The 19,310-nt window shown below is 38.3% G+C and overlaps 1 protein-coding gene across 1 annotated transcript in view; it reads right to left on the reverse strand.

Moving 5' to 3' along the window:
* The window catches only part of nphp4 (nephronophthisis 4), a 381,887-nt gene that overhangs the window by 308,662 nt on the left and 53,915 nt on the right, over positions 1-19,310 (reverse strand). The window contains exon 4 of the mRNA XM_073031685.1: positions 15,779-15,843. Coding sequence (XP_072887786.1) covers positions 15,779-15,843 — 65 coding nt within the window. The remainder of the gene's footprint in view (positions 1-15,778; positions 15,844-19,310) is intronic.

The following is a 19,310-nucleotide window of genomic DNA, read 5'->3' on the forward strand; positions in this document are numbered from 1 at the left end:
GCACTGAGCCCAGTGACATTGGCAATAACACTACAATATGATAACTTATGGAAGTGCTCTGTGATGTTTGCTGCGCTCTTCACTGCACTAAGGCTGAGGCTGTGGACTTGCTCCGGGCTTTGCCGTTACAAGCTCCGTAATGTTTTGCTCTGCTATGTGATGAACTGACACTGAGGCTGTGGGCATGCTCTGGACTCACTTTTGTTCTGAATACAGTTGCTTGTTTTTATTGTTTGTATGAATTGTGCTTCATCTCTCTCTGCACATTGGGTGTTTGTTGTTTTTTTTAATGGATTGTTTTTGGTTTCTTGTTTTGTGGCTGCCTGCAAGAACAGTCAGATCTCTCAGTGGGAGAGCATTACGGAGATAGTGATCACAATTCTATCTCCTTTACCATAGCATTGGAGAGGGGTAAGAACAGACAAGTTAGGAAAACGATTAATTGGAGTAAGAGAAAATATGAGGCTATCAGGCAGGAACTTGGAAGCATAAATTGGGTACAGATGTTCTCAGGGAAATGTAAGGAAGAAATGTGGCAAACGTTCAGGGGATATTTGCATGGAGTTCTGCATAGGTTCATTCCAATGAAATAGGGAAAAGATGGTAGGAACCGTGGTGTACAAACGTTGTTGTAAATCTAGTCAAGGAGAAGAGTGTACGAAAGGTTCAAAAAACTAAGTAATGATAGAGATCTGGAAGATTATAAGGCTAGCAGGAAGGAGCTTAAGAAAGAAATTAGGAGAGCCAGAAGGGGCCATAAGAAAGCCTTGGCAAACAGGATTAAGGAAAATCCCAAGGCATTCTTCAAGTATGTGAAGAGCAAGAGGATAAGACGTGAGAAAATAGGATCAATCAAGTGTCACAGTGGAAAAGTGTGTATGGAACCATAGGGCATAGCAGAGGTACTTAATGAGTACTTTGCTTCAGTATTCACTACAGAAAAGGATCTTGGTGATTATAGGGATGACTTACAGCAGACTGAAAAGCTTGAGCATGTAGATATTAAGAAAGAGGATGTGCTGGAGCTTCAGAAAAGCATCACGTTGGATAAGTCACCAGGACCAGATGAGATGTACCCCAGGCCACTGTGGGAGGCGAGGGAGGAGATTGTTGTGCCTCTGGTGATGATCTTTGCATCATCAATGGGGACGGGAGAAGTTCCAGAGGATTGGAGGGTTGCAGATGTTGTTCCATTATTCAAGAAAGGGAGTAGAGATAACCCAGAAAATTATAGACCAGTGAGCCTTATTTCAGAGGTTGGTAAGTTGATGGAGAAGATCCTAAGAGACAGGATTTATGAACATTTGGAGAGGCATAATATGATTAAGAATAGTCAGCATGGCTTTGTCAAAGGCAGGTGGTGCTTTACTGACCTGATTGAATTTTTTGAGGATGTGACTGAACACATTAAGGTAGAGCAGTAGATGTAGCGTATATGGATTTCAGCAAGGCATTTGTCAAGGTACCCCATGTAAGGCTTATTGAGAAAGTAAGCTGGCATGGGATCCAGAACTGGCTTGCCTACAGAAGGCAAAGAGTGGTTGTAGATGGGTCATATTCTGCATGGAGGTCAGTGACTAGTGGTGTGCCTCAGGGATCTGTTCTCAGACCCCTTCTCTTCATTATTGTTATAAATGACCTGGATGAGGAAGTGGAGGGATGGGTTAGTAAATTTGCTGATGACACAAAGGTTGGGGGTGTTGTGGATAGTGCAGAGGTCTGTCAGAAGTCACAGCAGGACACTGATAGGATGCAGAACTGGGCTGAGAAGTGGCAGATGGAGTTCAACCCAGATAAGTGTGAGGTGGTTCATTTTGGTAGGTCAAATATGATGGCAGAATATAGTATTAATGGTAAGACGCTTGGCAGTGTGGAGGATCAGAGGGATCTTGGGGTCCCTGTCCATAGGACACTCAAAGCTGCTGCGCAGGTTGACTCTGTGGTTAAGAAGGCATACAGTGCATTAGCCTTCATCAATCATGAGACTGAGTTTAAGAGCCAAGAGATAACGTTGCAGCTATATAGGACCCTGGTCAGACCCCACTTGGAATACTATGCTCAGTTCTGGTCACCTCACAACAGGAAGGATGTGGAAACCATAGAAAGGGTGCAGAGGAGATTTACAAGGATGTTGCCTGGATTGGGGAGCATGCCTTATGAAAACAGGTTGAGTGAAATCAGCCTTTTCTCCTTGGAGTGACAGAGGATGAGAGGTGACCTGATAGAGGTGTATAAGATGATGAGAGGTATTGACTGTGTGGATAATCAGAGGCTTTTTCCCAGGGCTGAAATGGCTAGCACGAGAGGACACAGTCTAAGGTGCTTAGAAGTAGGTACAGAGGAGACGTCAGGGGCAAGTTTCTTTTCACCAAAGAGTGGTGAGTGCTTGGAATGGGCTGCCAGCGACGGTGGTGGAGGTGGATACAATAGAGTCTTTTGCGAGATTCCTGGACAAGTACATGGAGCTCAGAAAAATAAATGGCTATGGGTAACCCTAGTTAATTTCAGCACATGTTCAGCACAGTTTTGTGGGCCTAAAGGCCTGTATTGTGCTGTAGGTTTTCTTTGTTTCTATGTTTCGGGCTGAGACCCTTCTTCAGGACTCAAATGAATAATATGTATTTGAAGGTATTTCCATTTTAATACCTCAACTAAAAGAAACATTAGTTAATAATGGGATACATTTCAGTAGATCTTTCTGCTTCTGCAAAGCAACATCATTTTAAAATAATCATGAAAAATACATATTTTGTTCTTCACAATCAGCAAGCAGCCAAATGGAGGTCTGAATGTTCCATCAGAAATCTATTCTCATGGCAGGTCAGTTTCATGGCATATCTCCTTCATTTATAATTCTATTCGTGTTCAAGTAAATTTTATCAAGTTGCAAAGGTTATCAATAAGCAATGGTTACTAATGGTCTCTTAATGGTTTTTTTGGGTAAATCTCTTGGTCAATGTGGGTCTGAATAATCCATTAAGATCATAACATTCAATTTTTATTCAATTTAGTAATTTTTCAGTAAATATATTAATGAGCAGCAAAAGTTTAGAAACTACATTAGGCCAAAACTCTATACAGTTACAAACAGGAAGAATAATTTGCCTCTACTTCCTACTCCTACATTCTAACAATGGCATGTCTGCATATTTAAAGATGAGGTATTTAACAACTTGTTAACAATCAGAATGTACTTAGTAATGGAGGAACCAGCTCCCCACAGGAGTCTGGAAGAAAAGATCTAGGAAAGTTGATTGGATCATTCAACTTCACTCTCTGAAAACAGATTAGTTTAAGAATGCAATAAGTGCATACTACCAAACACTACCTCTCACTGAATGCTTTGGGGTGGAGGTTTCCTCCTGTAGGTGAATTGACAACTGTGGCCATTGTTTAAAAATAAGTGCTCACTCATTTAAGACAGATATGAAGCAACTTACTTTTCCCCTCTTAGAGTGTTACAAATATTTGGAGCTCCTCTTTAAGCAGTGGAAACATGTCTTACAACATAATTAGGGCAAAAATACATTGGTTCTTGATAAATAAAGGATAAATGGTTATCACAATTTGATGGGAATGCAGAGTTGAGATTAGAATCAATTCAGGTGAGATCAATGAATGACCTATTCCTATTCCCAAATCACACATTCACTTGACATCTTAACATGTTAGACAAATTCATGAGAAGTTTGAGATCACATATTGTCATAACTATTTTTAGCTAACTACAAAATAAGCAATTAAAATCATATTCTCCAACAATTACCTCTACTAATACAGGTCCAGTAAATGATAAGACAGGATCCAACTAAGGCAGTTCCTATGATCATATAAGTTGCTATAAAATGTTCAGCTTGTTCATACTGATAACCTCAATCTAAAATTTATAACATTACAAGATAACAATGTTTTTAAGAAACTTTTAAGAAATCATGATGACAATGACCAGCTAGACTAATATGCCATTCAAAACTTGCTGAAACTTGAAGTTTTCAAATTTAACAAAGTAAATGATTAATTCACTTAATATTTTAATTATTTTAAAAAGCTCTCAAGTCAGATGCAGTAACTTGAAAAAACTATTTCACTATAGATTTCCTCATCAATTCAGAGAACAGGTTCAGGAAAGTTCAGTAGGGTCATTGCCAAGTGCAAGTGCTGTTAAATGTAGCAATTCTGATGCACAGCCACAAAACATCAGCAGAAGCTGGCTGGCAAGTTGTTAATTTCTGTATTCAAAAGAGGTAAATATCAATAGTACTACACCAAACTAGTGGTATGATCCATCATGTTGCAAACGTTTAATATAAATTTTATTTGTTTGAAGTAGCAAGTGAGAGAGCAACGTCTTGCAGAGGGAGAGCCATTTGAAAACTAAGTCTCCTCAGCAGTGAGTTTTATTTAAGCCAATAAATAAAGAGAGGTGTAAACAGAGTCATTGTGGGAGTGAACCAATGTTAGAGATTGGGCTTTGGCTCAACAAGTATCAGCATCACTCTGCCTGTTCTCCATCTCCCTCTGGTGCTCCCCTCCCCTTTTCATTCTCCCTAGGCCTCCCGTCCCATGATCCTTTCCCTTCTCTAGCTCTGTATCCCTTTTGCAAATCAACTTTCCAGCTCTCAGCTTCACCCCACCCCCTCCGGTCTTCTCTTATCATTTCGCGTTTTCCCCTCCCCATCCTACTTTCAAATCTCTTGCCATCTTTCCTTTCAGTTAGTCCTGACGAAGGGTCTTGGCCTGCTGCGTTCCACCAGCATTTTGCGTGTGTTGCTTGAATTTCCAGCATCTGCAGATTTCCTCGTGTTTGCCTTTTAAGTATCAGCAAGAACAGGCTTGGGCAAGTACAGATGGAGGTTCGAAGTTAGTTTCTAGTAAGTTTTTTTTCCCCTCTTTGTTTGTCTATTAGTACATAGCTAGTGCACTGACAATGGATCCAGAATTAGGGGTATATTCTTTGTGTGAGACCTGGGAACACTGGGAGGCTTCCAGTCTCCCTGCCAACTGCATCTGCATGAAGTGCATCAAGCTGCAGCTCCTTGGAGACCATGTTAAGAAACTGCAACTGCAGCTCAATGACCTTTGACTCATACAGGAGAATGAGGAGGTGTTAGATAGGAGGTAGTCACCCTTAAGTTGCAGGAGACAGGTATTGGGGTTGGATATGATTCAGAAAATGTGTAGCTTAGGTGGTTGCTGGTTGGGTTGAGTTGTTCTCCAATCTTGGCAATACACTTGTAAACTTTTCGTCACCACATGAGTAGACATCATCAATGCACTAATCTAGCGGTGTGCCCTCCAACTGCTTGGCCTTTATATACTTATAAATCAGCTGATTGGTTGCCATTTCGGAAACTCAATTGTGATGTGGAGAGAAAATCTTATCGCTGATTGGTTGTGTGGCAAATTTTGTGCATTGTGGTCTGGAATTTTGCCCACATGGACTCATAAATAGGATTAAGGTCTACATCGATGTTTACAGAATCGTTCAGGGCAAACCATACTTCTTGGAATTCCTTTGCATGCCAGGAGTTTGTTTGCGCCATGACTTTCACTGATGCCCGGTCGAATTTGCGTCCCTCTTGATTTCACGGGTAGAGACTAGGGAGAGCTGGTCATGTTGTTTTACAGCTATTTGATATTCACGAATCCTTGTGAATAGTTTTCTCCCAGTGTGGCATCAAACTGGATCTGCAGCTCGATGACCTTGGTAATGATCTTTCAAGATTCACTAGATTAATGGTTCCAGAGGTTTGGGAAAATTGCAAATGTAACTCCAATCATGGTATCATTCAGAGTACTTGGATAAAATAGGCCTATGTCACTATGATTTCCATAAGGGGATATTATGCCTGACAAATCTGTTGGAATTCTCTGACGAAATAACAGGCACAATAGACAAAGGAGAGTCAGTGGATGTTGTTTACATGCATTTTCAGAATGCCTTTGAAAAGGTACACACCTGAGGCTACTTAACATGTTAAGAGCTCATGGTATTATAGGGAAGATAATAGCGTGGATAGAAGATTGCCTAACTGGCAGAAAAATAAACAGAGCGTTTTCTGGTTGGTTGCTGGCGACTTGTGGTGTTCCAAGGAGTCTGTGTTGGAACTAATCCTTTTCACAATGATTCGGATGATGAAATTGATGGCTTTGTTGCAAAGTTTGCAAATGATATGAAGACAGATGGAGGGGCAGGTTGTTTTGAGGAAGTACAGAGACTACAGAAGGACATGGATTTAGGAAAATGGACAAAGAAATGGCAGATGGAAAATAGTGTCAGGAAGTATATGTCGTGCACTTTGGTAGAAAAAATGAAAGTGCTGACTATTTTTTAAATGGAGAGAAAATACAAAAAACGGAGACACAAAGGAACCTGTGAGTCTTTGTACAGGATTCCCTAAAGGTTAACTTGCAAATTGAGTTAGTGGTAAGAAAGGCAAATGCAATGTCAGCATTCATTTCAAGAGGATTAGAATATGAAAACAAGGCTATAATGCCAAGGCTTTATATGGCATTGATCAGACTGCACTTAAGAGTATTGTGGGCATTGTTGGGCTCCTTTTCTAAAAGATGTGTTGACATTGGAGTGTGTCCAGAGTAGGTTCACGAGAATAATTCTGGGAATAAAAGGGTTAATATGAAGAACATTTGATGGTTCTGGTCTATGCTCATTTGAGTTTAGAAGAACGGAAAGGATGTTTTCTACAGTGACTGAATCTAGGATCAGAGGGCACAGCATGAGAATAGAGGGACATTGGTTTAGGCTAGAGATGAGGAAGAATTTCTTTAGCCAAAGGATGGTCAATCTGTGGAACTTACTGCCACAGATGGCTGTGGAGGCCAGGTCACTGGGTATATTTAAAGTGGAAATTGATAGGTTCTTGATGAGTCAGAGCATCAAAGGCTATGGGGAGAAGGCAGGAGGATTGAGAGGGTTAATAAATCAGCCATGATGCAATGGGAGAGCAGACTCAATGGGTTAAATGGCCTAAATCTACTCCTATGTCTTATGGACTTAAAAGTAGGTTATGTAATAACACATTTTGTATCTTTCTCTTTAATGCATAATAAAAGTAATTTAATATGTGCAGTTAATAAACAAGTGGTCACTGTACGTGGTCTCTGTCTTTGATCCAGCCAGAGGCCAACATCTGCAAGGTTCTTAATTTTTTTTTAATCTCCAGTCACTACTACATTGGGAAGAACTTGTTCAGTGTCAGTTATGAAACATTCATTGTTAACTGCTTAGTATTGTTCAAGTCAACAGGTGTGGAATTAACAATCCTATGGAAAACACAAGGAAGTGTAAAACAATGGCAATATAGGAAAGAAAGCTTTGCATCTCTAAAATCATCAATTAAAATATATAAAGATGAAATAAAACTAATAGTCAAATGCAAGCAACAAACTTTTCACTTTAAACATACTTTGTTGAATTGTCTTCCTCTGTAGCCCTGGGCATATTTCATAATCCAAAAATGAAGGGATTTTGATTCTTTCAAATTTATTCCAATAGCTTATCATATCAACATTTGGTTCCAAATCCATTTAACCCACCATCTGAGCAATCTTGCACATTGTTTACTAATTCAATACATACATTTAGTATGTATTGCTACTGAACAAGCTACAGCAGCAGAAGACCACGAACATACTGTAACATGTGGTCATTTCAGTTACTGTTGCCGTCCTGTTAGCTTGAACCAGTCTGGCCATTCTCCTCTCACCTCTCATTAATAAACATTTTCACCCACGGAATTCCAGTAAGATGGCAGTGCACTTAGATGCAGCTGCCTCTCCAGTGACAAGCAAAGATGTTTTTGTCTTTTTTAAATACATATTTTATAACCGCAAGACAACACCAGACATTAAGAACTTCAAGTACTGTAGGTCTACTCCAGAAGCGAGTTGCTTGTCGGCAGAGCAGCTGGACTGTTGTTGTCTGCCAAAAAGGCATTGGAGTCAGTGCGCAAAGGCAGTGTGCAGCCTAACTGTGAGTGATTGGCTTGGACTTCCTTCTTGCAATCGCAAGGCCCTGTTGGACATCGGTAATGTAAAATACTACGAGTCCGGTTCACTTATTTATTGGGAAGACCAAAGGCAGGGGGAGTTGTGTGGCCTCGGTTGATGCAACGGTCCAAGGGGGGCCATGCCAGAGGTGGTGTGGCACAACATCCATGCTGGCTTGGGGACTGGCCCAGGCTGTCAGTGCTGCTCTCAAGTGGTCACTCAGTGGAAAACAAGCTGGATTGCATGCACTGATGTATACATTCATCAGCACATTGCTAAGAACAGCTCGTTCTTACTGACAACACCCATACAGCATCAATTCACAGGACACCTCTCTCAGGGACTTGGACTATATATATTTTTGTGTGACCATATGTTTACTGCTATCTGATATATGTGATATGTGCCTTGTGCCATGCATGTCTGTTGGTACTGTGTTTTTCACCTTGATCCCAAAGGAACACTGTTTCATTTGGCTGTATTCATTAATGTATAGTTGAATGATAATTTGAACTTGAATTTATTGGATTTTTTTTGTTTGTCACACCATCCTCTGTAAACTCGAGACTGTTGTGCATGATACTGAGATACTCAAACCATCCTATCTGGACCAAAAATCATTCCACAGTCAAAGTCACTTAGATCACATTTCTGCTCCATTCTAATGTTCAGTCTGAACAACAACTGATCCTCTTACCAATATTTGCATGCTTCTCTGCATTGAGTTACTGTCACATGATAGGCTGATTAGATATTTGCATTAACAAGCAGGGGTACATATTAAAGTGGCCACTGAGTGCATATGTGGAAAAATGTTCAGTGTTTTCATATTTTAAATGTGCAACTTCACCAAGTAAAACTGCAGTCAAACTTTCTTTTGATTATAAGAGTTCAAAGATGTGCTGCAATTCAAACGAGGGAAATAAAAATCAAAAGTATAAAGTAGTCAAGGAGGAATATTTAGACTGAGAAAGTTTCAGTCATAATTTAGCTGTGCTGAGTTTCAGTGATAATATTGCCACCTGCTGGAAAAGCAGATTCATATCTTGGCAAGAAAAAGTAATTTCATCCATTGGTAACATTTAACATTAAACTGAAAATTTGGATGATGTTCAGCATCCATTTCATTGTCAAAAAATAGGAAACTGAGTCATTATCTTCCCACATTCTAGTAGTAAACTATGTTTTCCTGTGCAAAGGCAGAAGGAGATCTTCTACATTTCTATCATCTTTACCTGTACCAAATTACTAGATGGATTTAAGCTGAATGAACTTAATAAGTGGCATTATACTTCATACAGAGACTTCTAGAATAAATTACACTTAATATTCTAGAGTGAAATTGAACAAATTGATGAGGCTATCAAAGCTATGCCAAGAGAAACCTCACAAAATAGTGTAAACATTCTACTACAAAATTTACCTTTTATCTTACAACGATAAAAACTCTAAAAGTGGAAATAAATCTTTAGGTATTAATAGAGTATTGAACTAATTCAATGATCTTGGCTGATCCTGTGCCTTAAGATAATACACCCCAACCAACCCTTACCCCTATCACACTTCGTAAATATTCATTGGCGAAGCATCTACAACCAAAAGCATACAAGAATTTTTCCCTTTCTTCAGTCCAAAGTGCCCATACCCTGTGTCGAGACTACAACCTTAACTTTGAGATTTTGCAGCTTGAGAAAACAGCCTCTCAGTATTTACACTAATCACTATTCTCAGAAGTAATGGATATGGCTCAGTCCATCACAGGTAAAGTCCACTACACCACTGAGCACATCTACATGAAGTGTTATCAGAGGAAAGCAGCGTCCCCCACCACCCAGAACATGCTCTCTTCTCACTGCTACCATCAGGAAGGTGGTACAGGAGCATCAGGACTCACACCACCAGGTTCAGAAACAGTTATTACCCCTCAACCCTCAGACTTTTGAACCAAAAGGGGACAACTTCACTCAACACTTTAATCATTGAAATGTTCCCACAACCTAGGGACTCACTTTCAAGGACTCTTTATGTCATAATCATAATAATAAATAAAAAAGCAATAAATATAACTTCTTTCTTTGCACAGATTGCCTCAACTTGGCCTTTCAGTCTTTCATTGATTCAATTATAGTTATTATTCTATTATGGATTTTTTGAGCATGCCTGCAAGAGAATTAATCTCTGGATTGTGCATGGTGATATATACATACTTTGATACTAACTTTACTTTGAACCTGGTATGTACAGCTCTTATGCACCTAAATTATAATTTACAATGGTCTCATAGATGGATCTAACACTTCCAAGTTCCTATTACTGCTGACATTTAAGCAATTGTTTTTAAATGGAGGTATTCATCACATGCAGACTGATTCAATACAACTATTATGTAATAAGTCAATATTGAAAAGGCTAATGAATTAACACACAACTAATATAATTAATGGTTAGTATTTCCTATTTTCAATTGATTACATTTTTCACATAGTTTCAAGAATTTTACTACTTTGTAAACCATTCACTCAAAGATGATGGAATGAATCCGAATCAGAATCAGGCTTATTATCATTGACAAATTTTGTGTAATATATTGTTTTGTGACAGCAGTACAGTGCAAGACAAAAGAATTACAAGATTACAGATAGACAAACAAGCAAGGTTGATTTCATGGAACAGAAAGACTGATGGCAGAGGTAAAGCTGTTCCTAAAACATTGAATATAAGCCTTCAGGCTCTTGTACTTCTCCCTGTTGTAGTAATGAGATGAGGGCATGTCGCAGGTTCTGAGAGTCCTTAATGATGGCTGCTGCCTTCTTGAGGCACCACCTTTTAAGATGTCAATGGTGAGGAAACTTCCAGTCCTAATTCTTTTCTCAACTCTCTGTATTTGGCAACATATAAACTCTAAATATAGCATTAAATTTATAGTTTGGTAAACAAAAGTGTTCCAAGCAAATAGTTTACAATACAGATTCTGTATATTGAGAATATTGAACTACATATTGAACTGTATATTGAACTACATTGCATAATAAAAATATATACATTAATGTGTTCATAACAGATTTGCAGATACTGGAAATCTTGAACAACGCACACAAAATGCTGGAGGAACTCAGCAAGTTGAGCAGCATCTATAGAGATGAATAAACAATCAATGTTTCTGTGGAGATCCTTTCTCTTTATTTCCCCATAATGACTTTGACAGAACAAAATAAGTACCAACACTACCAATTTTACAATTGTAGTGTCAAACTAGCCCCAAAGTGAGCTGAAGTCAAAGAAGGTGGCAGATCAAAGTTTCAGTCATCTCTGATGTTCACTCAATTAAATTGTGCCTCCAAACTGGGAACTGGTGTACTTCTGATAACAATTAACTTATAACCAAGTTTTCAACTAAACTAAACATTTTTTATTGCTATTCTACATTGTTTTAGTTCGTCAGTTAACAACTTAACTAAAACATGGCATATGGTGAATGCAGGAACCAACTATCATGTTTGAAGAGCAAACATGAGGAAATCTGCAGATGCTGGAAATTCAAACAACACACACAAAGTGCTGGTGGAACACAGCAGGCCAGGCAACATCTATAGGAGAAGCACTGTCGACATTTCGGGCCGAGACCCTTCGTCCTGACAGCGCTTCTCCTATAGATGCTGCCTGGCCTGCTGTGTTCCACCAGCATTTTGTGTGTGGTATCATGTTTGAAGTCAACATTTTAGGTCAAGACCCAACAGCACCAATTCACAAAATACTGGAGGAATTCAGCTGGTCAGGCAGCATGTACAGAAAGAAATGAACTGTATCATTTCAATGGATAAATGGATCATTTCAGGTCAAGACCCTACATCTGGACCACTGTGTTCAGTTAAAAGGTCTCAGATAGAAAAACAATAAATAGCAAATACAGGAAATTAGAAATAAGAACAAAATGCTAGAAAAATTCATCATGTTAAGACACATCTGTGCCCAAATAAACAGAGTTACATATAAGTTTAAGTCTTTGCTAGGTGGGAGTTTCTTTTTGATGATCCTGCAATGTTAAGTTGCATATTATAGCATTTCAATGATACATACATAGTGTGACCTCCATCCACTGCAACTTGTCTACCTTTGAAACAAGTCTACAGCGGACACCAGCTCCCTGGTCCTCCATCATCTCTTGATTATCTCAACATGCAAAGACGCCTATGTTAGATTATAGTTTATTGACTACAGCTCCACATTCAATACTATAAGCAAACATCTCCAAACTGGGTTTTAACATCTCCCTTTGCAACTGGATCTATGTCTTCTCTACCAAAAGACTCCAATCGGTCAGGACAGATAGCAACACTGGTGCTTAACAGGCTGTGTCCTCTGCCCCCTACTGCACTCCATATACACTCATGACTGCGCAGCCAGATTTGTAGATGATAGCACCGTATTGGACCATTTCACAAATAATGAAAACGCTGAGTACAGGAAAAGGACTGAGATGCTTCAGACATGGTGTCATGACAACAACCATTTTCTCACTGTGAGAACAACAAAAAAGCTGGTTGTTGGCTTCAGGAAGCAGGTTGGTGCACATGCTCCTGTCTACTTCCACAGTGCTGAGATCAAGAAGATTGAGAGCTTCAAATTCCTTAGAGTAAACAGCATCAATACCAAGATGATGCCATGGCCAAGAAAGCTCATCAGCATCTCTGCTTCCTCAGAAGGCTGAAGAAACTTTGCAAGTCCCCTTTAATCCCACCATTTATTAATCAAAAGCGCCCTCTCCAGATGAGTCACACCTTAGTACAGAAACTGTTCTGCACTTAACTGCAAGAAACTGCAGAGTTGTAGACATAGCTCAGCGTACCATAATGAAACCTCTCCACCCCTAATATAGACTCTATACTTCTCACAGCCTCAGTAAAGCAACCAGCACAATCAAAGACCCCACCTATCCTGATTATTCTCTCTTCTCCCCCAATCATCAGGAAGGAGATAGAAAAGTTTGAAAGCACGTACCATCAAGCTCAATGACAAACTATCGCACTGTTTAAAGACTATTGAACAGTACCTTAGCATAAGATTGACTTTTGATCTGTCTACCTGCTGTGCACTCTCTGTACTGTAGCTGTTATAATTTATTTATGTATAGTTTTTAATAAATTCTATTGTATCATTTTATTTTCCTGCAAATGCCTGCAATAAATGAATCTCAAGGTAGTTTATGGGAACATATACATTAGTTGATAATAAATTTATTTTGATTTGACTTTGACTCCCAAACCAATCACCTTTTTCATACCTCTTTCCCAGTGGTGCTACCGTGTTCTCATATTCATAACTCTACCTTTATGGTTATTCTACTATTGTCACCATTATTTTTTTTTTGCAATACTTCAGATTGCTGCAAAATCTTTTCACCATTCTGCTAGTCATAGTATTCATTACTATTATGTATACTGTTCATGCTGAGCTTCATGTGAACACAGAATTTCATTGAACCCTGGTATATGTGGCAATAACCAATTTAAATCTAATCCAATCCTAAATTTAGAACAATAAAGCACATTGAGGCAGATTTTCCATTATCATTAGTCCTGAAATCATTAGTCATCTATACTAAACCATGCTTTTACTTCCCAAATTCCCAGCACTTCAACATGACAAGGTTGCCTCAGTACAGCTAGCCTGCTGTACTCAAAGGGCTAACAATTAGTGAGGTCCAGACTCATCTGTTGTCATGGTGCAAAGTGTTTAAAAAAAGGTAATATAATTCTTTCCCATGAGCCAACATTTCCCATTCAGTTTCAGGGGAGGCTTACAAAATTACAAGGTGCTTCAACTGATTCCCTGAGACTACTGGCAGGTCACAGAAATAAGCAACGAAGCGGAATATGCTGTGGTCCACAGCAGCACTGGACATACAGTAGGGAGATGGTTAACTCAGGGGATTAACCCTGGAATGGAGTTGCAGATTCAGGGCTAGTTACTGTAGTTGAAAACTAATGTAGTGAAAAGAGCACAATGCTGTCAGGTATGACTGTGATATTCCCTGCACCTAATCTTCATGCACATTCAAGATGCTGCTGCTACTCTGTGGATCTGAAGCATTCCTGAGACATCACTTGAAAAATTATTTGCATAAAATCTATTCAGATCCATTTTCCAAAATCTGTTTCTTTAGTAGAGTGGAAGTAAGCCTTCCCCACTGAATTTTTTCAATCAAACAATAAATTTGTGATTTTATGAACCCATGGTCACCAATGAATGTTACGTTTATACATTTTAAAATTTGGTAATTGCTGCGGAACTAAGAACTGAAGTATTCCAGGGTGTTTTGAGATAGATGATACATTTTCCCTGTCAGCCCATGTAGCTCATTCAAATAGTACCGACATTATTTTAGAGCTACTAATCATAGTAATGAATCACTAGAACCTGGAAGATATCCATACCATTAAATATTACCTCAACTGCTGAAATAAAAGCAAATCCAGCAATAGAAAGATTATTCTTGACAAAACAGACATCAAAATGGAGAAACAAAAACAAAGGGGAGATATGTTCTTCAAATTAGTAGTTTAATGTTTTGATTAGTTAGAACTTAAACTTGACTTTACTGTTAATTTCTTTTAATTATTCTTGAATTCTTTTACTGATTTTTTTTTGCTCTGAAAATGATGAGGTATTTGCAGAAGAATTTTATGGGTGGAGCAACTCCATCCATTCAAGGCCCTTACACAGCTCAGGGTCAATGAAATAATCCTCACATTGATCTGAACCAGGAAAATAGGTCTTCCTTATCTAGACGAGTTTAGAAAACCGTCAGTTTTGAATGGTTAGCCTGTGCCAATGAAATTTCAGCTACAATTTCAATACAATTTCATCACATACACAGAAATTTCTCACCATTCTGGAACACAAACTCTTCCAAAACTGATTCAAAGCATGAGTGAGTTGTGTTTTTTTTTTAAATGTGGGTGAATGCTGCCTCTCCCATCCTGTCAACCAGTGAATTCCAAACCCTTGCAAGCTCTGAGTGGAAATACTCACATTCTATTTCTCATCAATCAATTACTTTCTTTGTCTCTGTAAGAGAAAGAAATGCCTCCTATAAAAGCCCACCTATTTATTTCTCAGATGTCTCTCCCTGGCCTTAATTCCAAAAAATAATGTTTTCCAGTGGGTTGAAGTGGAATGCAAATGATTGATTCGGGTTGGGATACTTTGTAAGACATTATACAACATTCATATGAAGAACTGTTAAAAAAAAGTTTGAAAGGTCAATGAAACTCATTTATTCATCATTAAAGTATTGCTAATGGAATTGCAAACTCTTCACATTTCTGAAAAATATTATAATTCCATTATTAATAAAACACTTAACACAGGTTAAACTGGTGAGTATATGCTACTTTCATTTTCAAATAAATATATATTTTTCAGTATGAATTATGCCTTTAAGGGCCAAGCTCCAAAACGTAAGCTGACTGTGCCTTTCCAGATGCTTGAACTATAGAGGCCACATGACAGCCTTTCCACTTCTTCCAGAGGTATACATCGACTAGAGGCAATGGAACCAAAACCAAAGGCAGAGTTTTCAACCAACGTGGCAGCTCGGAGAATCAGAGAATGGTGGGGCAGAATATCAACCACACTTTCTCCTTATTTGTCAGAGCTTTCAAATAAATTAAATGCTTATATATTATGACAGTAATTTATACTCAATGTTCATCTGCATCAATAGATGAAACAGGGATCTTGAACAGGAAAAAGAACTTTGACTTACTCTCAATAGGGTCTTCTAATGCTGGATGCAACAATGCTCTTGGAGTGCCATGGAAGAGGTTCAACCTAAAGTTTTCAGAGAGAAAAAATAAGTAGCTATTAACTTTAATTTAGGATGGTGAATAGCTCTTAGAAGTACATTTATTAAATGTACTGAAAAAAGTACATTGAAATAATTCTTAGTTTAGGTTGGTATTGAAAAATTGCTCTAGGACAACAAGCATCCATGGCAAATTCAAATACCTGACACTGAAGGTGGTTTTTAAATAGGCCTGTAACTTCATGGAGACAGCAAGCCATCATGAATACAATAATAAAGGCAAGAGTAAAGAGGTGATAATGCCAGATTTCCCTTTAGGAATCCAAGAATGAAAACAAACCAACAAAATTTCAATTACCTGACCTTATCATTTGTCTTTAAGGCACAATGGATTAATATATGATAGAAACTGGTGAGGTCTTCAATTTTCCAAAATGGTTATTTTCTATAATCTGTCAATTCCTAATCCATTTCACATGCTGGGCGATGAGAAATACAACTGGTGCCTGCCACAACTAGGCAGGCTGAAGGACATAGTTATGAATTTATACACAGAAGACCACTGAAAAAGACCAACGCATGTTTGTAAATAATTATATAACCCCAATATTGCAACAGTAGGTCTACATATTTCACATTTTAATACTACAACTATCATAAGTATATAGATGTTCAATGAAATATACCATATATTAAACCTCACTTAATATTTTTCAATATTACAAACAAGTTTGGCAAGAATGCCTAATTTTGTTCTTCATTTCAAAAGTATCATGTGGTTATTGCTATTAATCATATTATATCTGAGTATTTTTATATTTATAACACTAATTGAATTTCAATGTCAGCTCACCATAATTACTTTACGACTAAATCAAATGAAAAATCAATTTCCAACACCAACAAATCATCGTTAACCACTGAGCATTGAAATGCAATGGAGTTATCAGTTCCCAAATACAGACTGTACAGCATTATAAAACGACAATGATTAAGCAATGAAGAGAAATACTCCGCATAAGAGTATTTGGCATAATTTACTTGGCATAAATTTCACATTTTCTATGTTACTCCTGAGATAAATTCTTTAATTCCAAGGACTGAAAACTTAGGCACCTTGAAGACATCTTAAATACATCAGACTAATTAATTATATTAAGTAATTCAACAATAATATCTAATCTTTACATTAATCAGGCTCATCTATTCAAATTATTGAAAGTTTAAATAAAAAATCTACTTTTAAACTGTACTTTAGAAGTTATATTTCCATATTGTGTTTTACTCTACAAAAGCATAATTTGTATTTTCTTTGTGCTCTTCAGTCTACCTATAATAAAACCAAAGATTAATAGAAATAGGTAGGAATTGAGTTGAGGATATATTCAAATCAGCCATGATCCTATTGAATGAAGGAACAGGCTTAACAAGCTGAATGCCCTACATCTACTCTTAATTTTTACGTTTGTAATGCCACCACTGTCCACTGTATAATTTAATGGGACAGGAGGAGAAAAACACTCATATTGCAAAGCAACACCTACAGATGTTCTGAGGCAAGAGAACAGATTTCATCCTACTGCCTTTAAAGGAGAGCTGTAAGCAAACTGAGCATGCAGCTTTGCCAGGATTGTCCAGCCATTACATGCAAATGTTGCCTCACATAATTGAGTTGTACAATTACTGTAAGGATTCTAGTCCTTGAATGGAGGAATTATATACAAGGTTATGAATTAATTTTGTTGGTAAAATAATCCTGGTAGGTGTACATGGTTATCTGAATGTGAATACACTCCATGACTCGAAAAATGGGGAAACAATAAATTATTGTTGTTTAGCTGAATGCCAAGGCATTCATAACAACGAACTAATGCTACAAATAGAGATAAATGTGAACGTGTGGTTTTTACAGTTGCATAGTCACAAAGCCAGTCTCAATGTTGCAAGAAGGCAGTCATGGACTTTGCAAAACCAGCTTATAAAGGAGGGGGAAAATGAGGGAGACAGATGGGAATTACTAGAAAGAGAGTGTGGGAGAATGGCACGGAAAGACCCTTTTCTTGTACAGGCCATTAGAGGCCAGCTCACTAGACTGCAATAGAAATTACCTCATATTTCTCATTTCCCAACAGTTTCAACTTTTACATTTCCAGTTATTGACAATTACACTTGGACCAAAAGGACAAATGAAAACCAAAATACAAATCAACTTTCTAAATTAAATCTGTACATCAAACATATCTTTTGTTTTCTGCATTTCTGTTCTCATCCCAACACCAATGTCCTAGCCACAGCAAAGTTGGGATTTCCCTTGTTCTCAATTTCATAACTTCAGCTTCAACATTAATGGATCTACTAATGCCACCTCCAGTGGGATTCCACCACCAGACACATCCTTGATTCTGCCCCTTTGAGCATGATAAAAGGACGTTTCCCTCCACTAACCATTTCTCTTTATAACACCTTCCTATATAGCCACAGTAGATCCAACAACTTCCATTTTAACCAACATCCAGGAACCCAAACGGACCTTCTAGGAGAAGCAAGTCACACTTTTTTTCCAAATTTAACATATTTCATTGAACGTTCACACTAAGGTCTCCTCTACATTGGAGTAACCAAATGCAGATTTAACAGCTTGGCAGTAAATCTCTATTCAGTCCATAAGGCTTCCAGTCACTCATCATTTTAATTCTCTATCCCATTCCCACTCTGGCAACTGTCTAACTTCCCATATTGTCCCACGATGCCCAAAATATACCCAGTGGCCATTTATCAGCCATCTCCTATAGCTAATAAAGTGGCCACTGAGTGGCCTTCTGCTTTTGTAGCCCATCCACTTCAAGGTTTGACATGTTGTGCACTCAGATGCTCTTTTGTACACCACTGTTGTAAAGTATGGTTATTTCAGTCACTCTTACCTTCAACCAGTCTTACCATTCTCCTCTGACTTCTTTCATTAATAAGGTGTTTTCACTCACAGAACTGCTGCTAACTGAATTTCTTTTTGTTTACCATTCTCTGTACACTCTAGAGACAGTTGTAAGTGAAAATCCCAGGAGATCAGCAGTTTTGGGGATCCGCAAACAACCCCATCTGGCACCAACAATCATTCCACAATCAAAACTCGCTTCCCCATTCTAATGTTTGGTCTGAACAACAACTGAAGCTCCTGACCACTTTTGCATGTTTTTATGCACTGAATAGCTGCCACATGATTGGCTGATTAGGTATTTGTATTCAGAGGTGTATAGGTTATCTAATAAAGTGGCCACTGAGTACAAGCTCAAGGAGCAGTACCTCATCTTCCATTTGGAGTTATTGTGGGTCCTGGACTGAAATGCCAACTCTTTATTTTTCTCCATAGATGCTGCTTGACCTGCAGAATTCCTCCAACATCATGGGTGCCATGTGTAGTTCGTGCTGGACTCCTCATACTCCTTCACATGACAAGCAGACCAGCCAAACATTTCATTGTGCTCAACATTAACAT

Source organism: Hemitrygon akajei, chromosome 29, assembly GCF_048418815.1.
Source record: "Hemitrygon akajei chromosome 29, sHemAka1.3, whole genome shotgun sequence".
Classification (NCBI taxonomy): Eukaryota; Metazoa; Chordata; class Chondrichthyes; order Myliobatiformes; family Dasyatidae; genus Hemitrygon; species Hemitrygon akajei.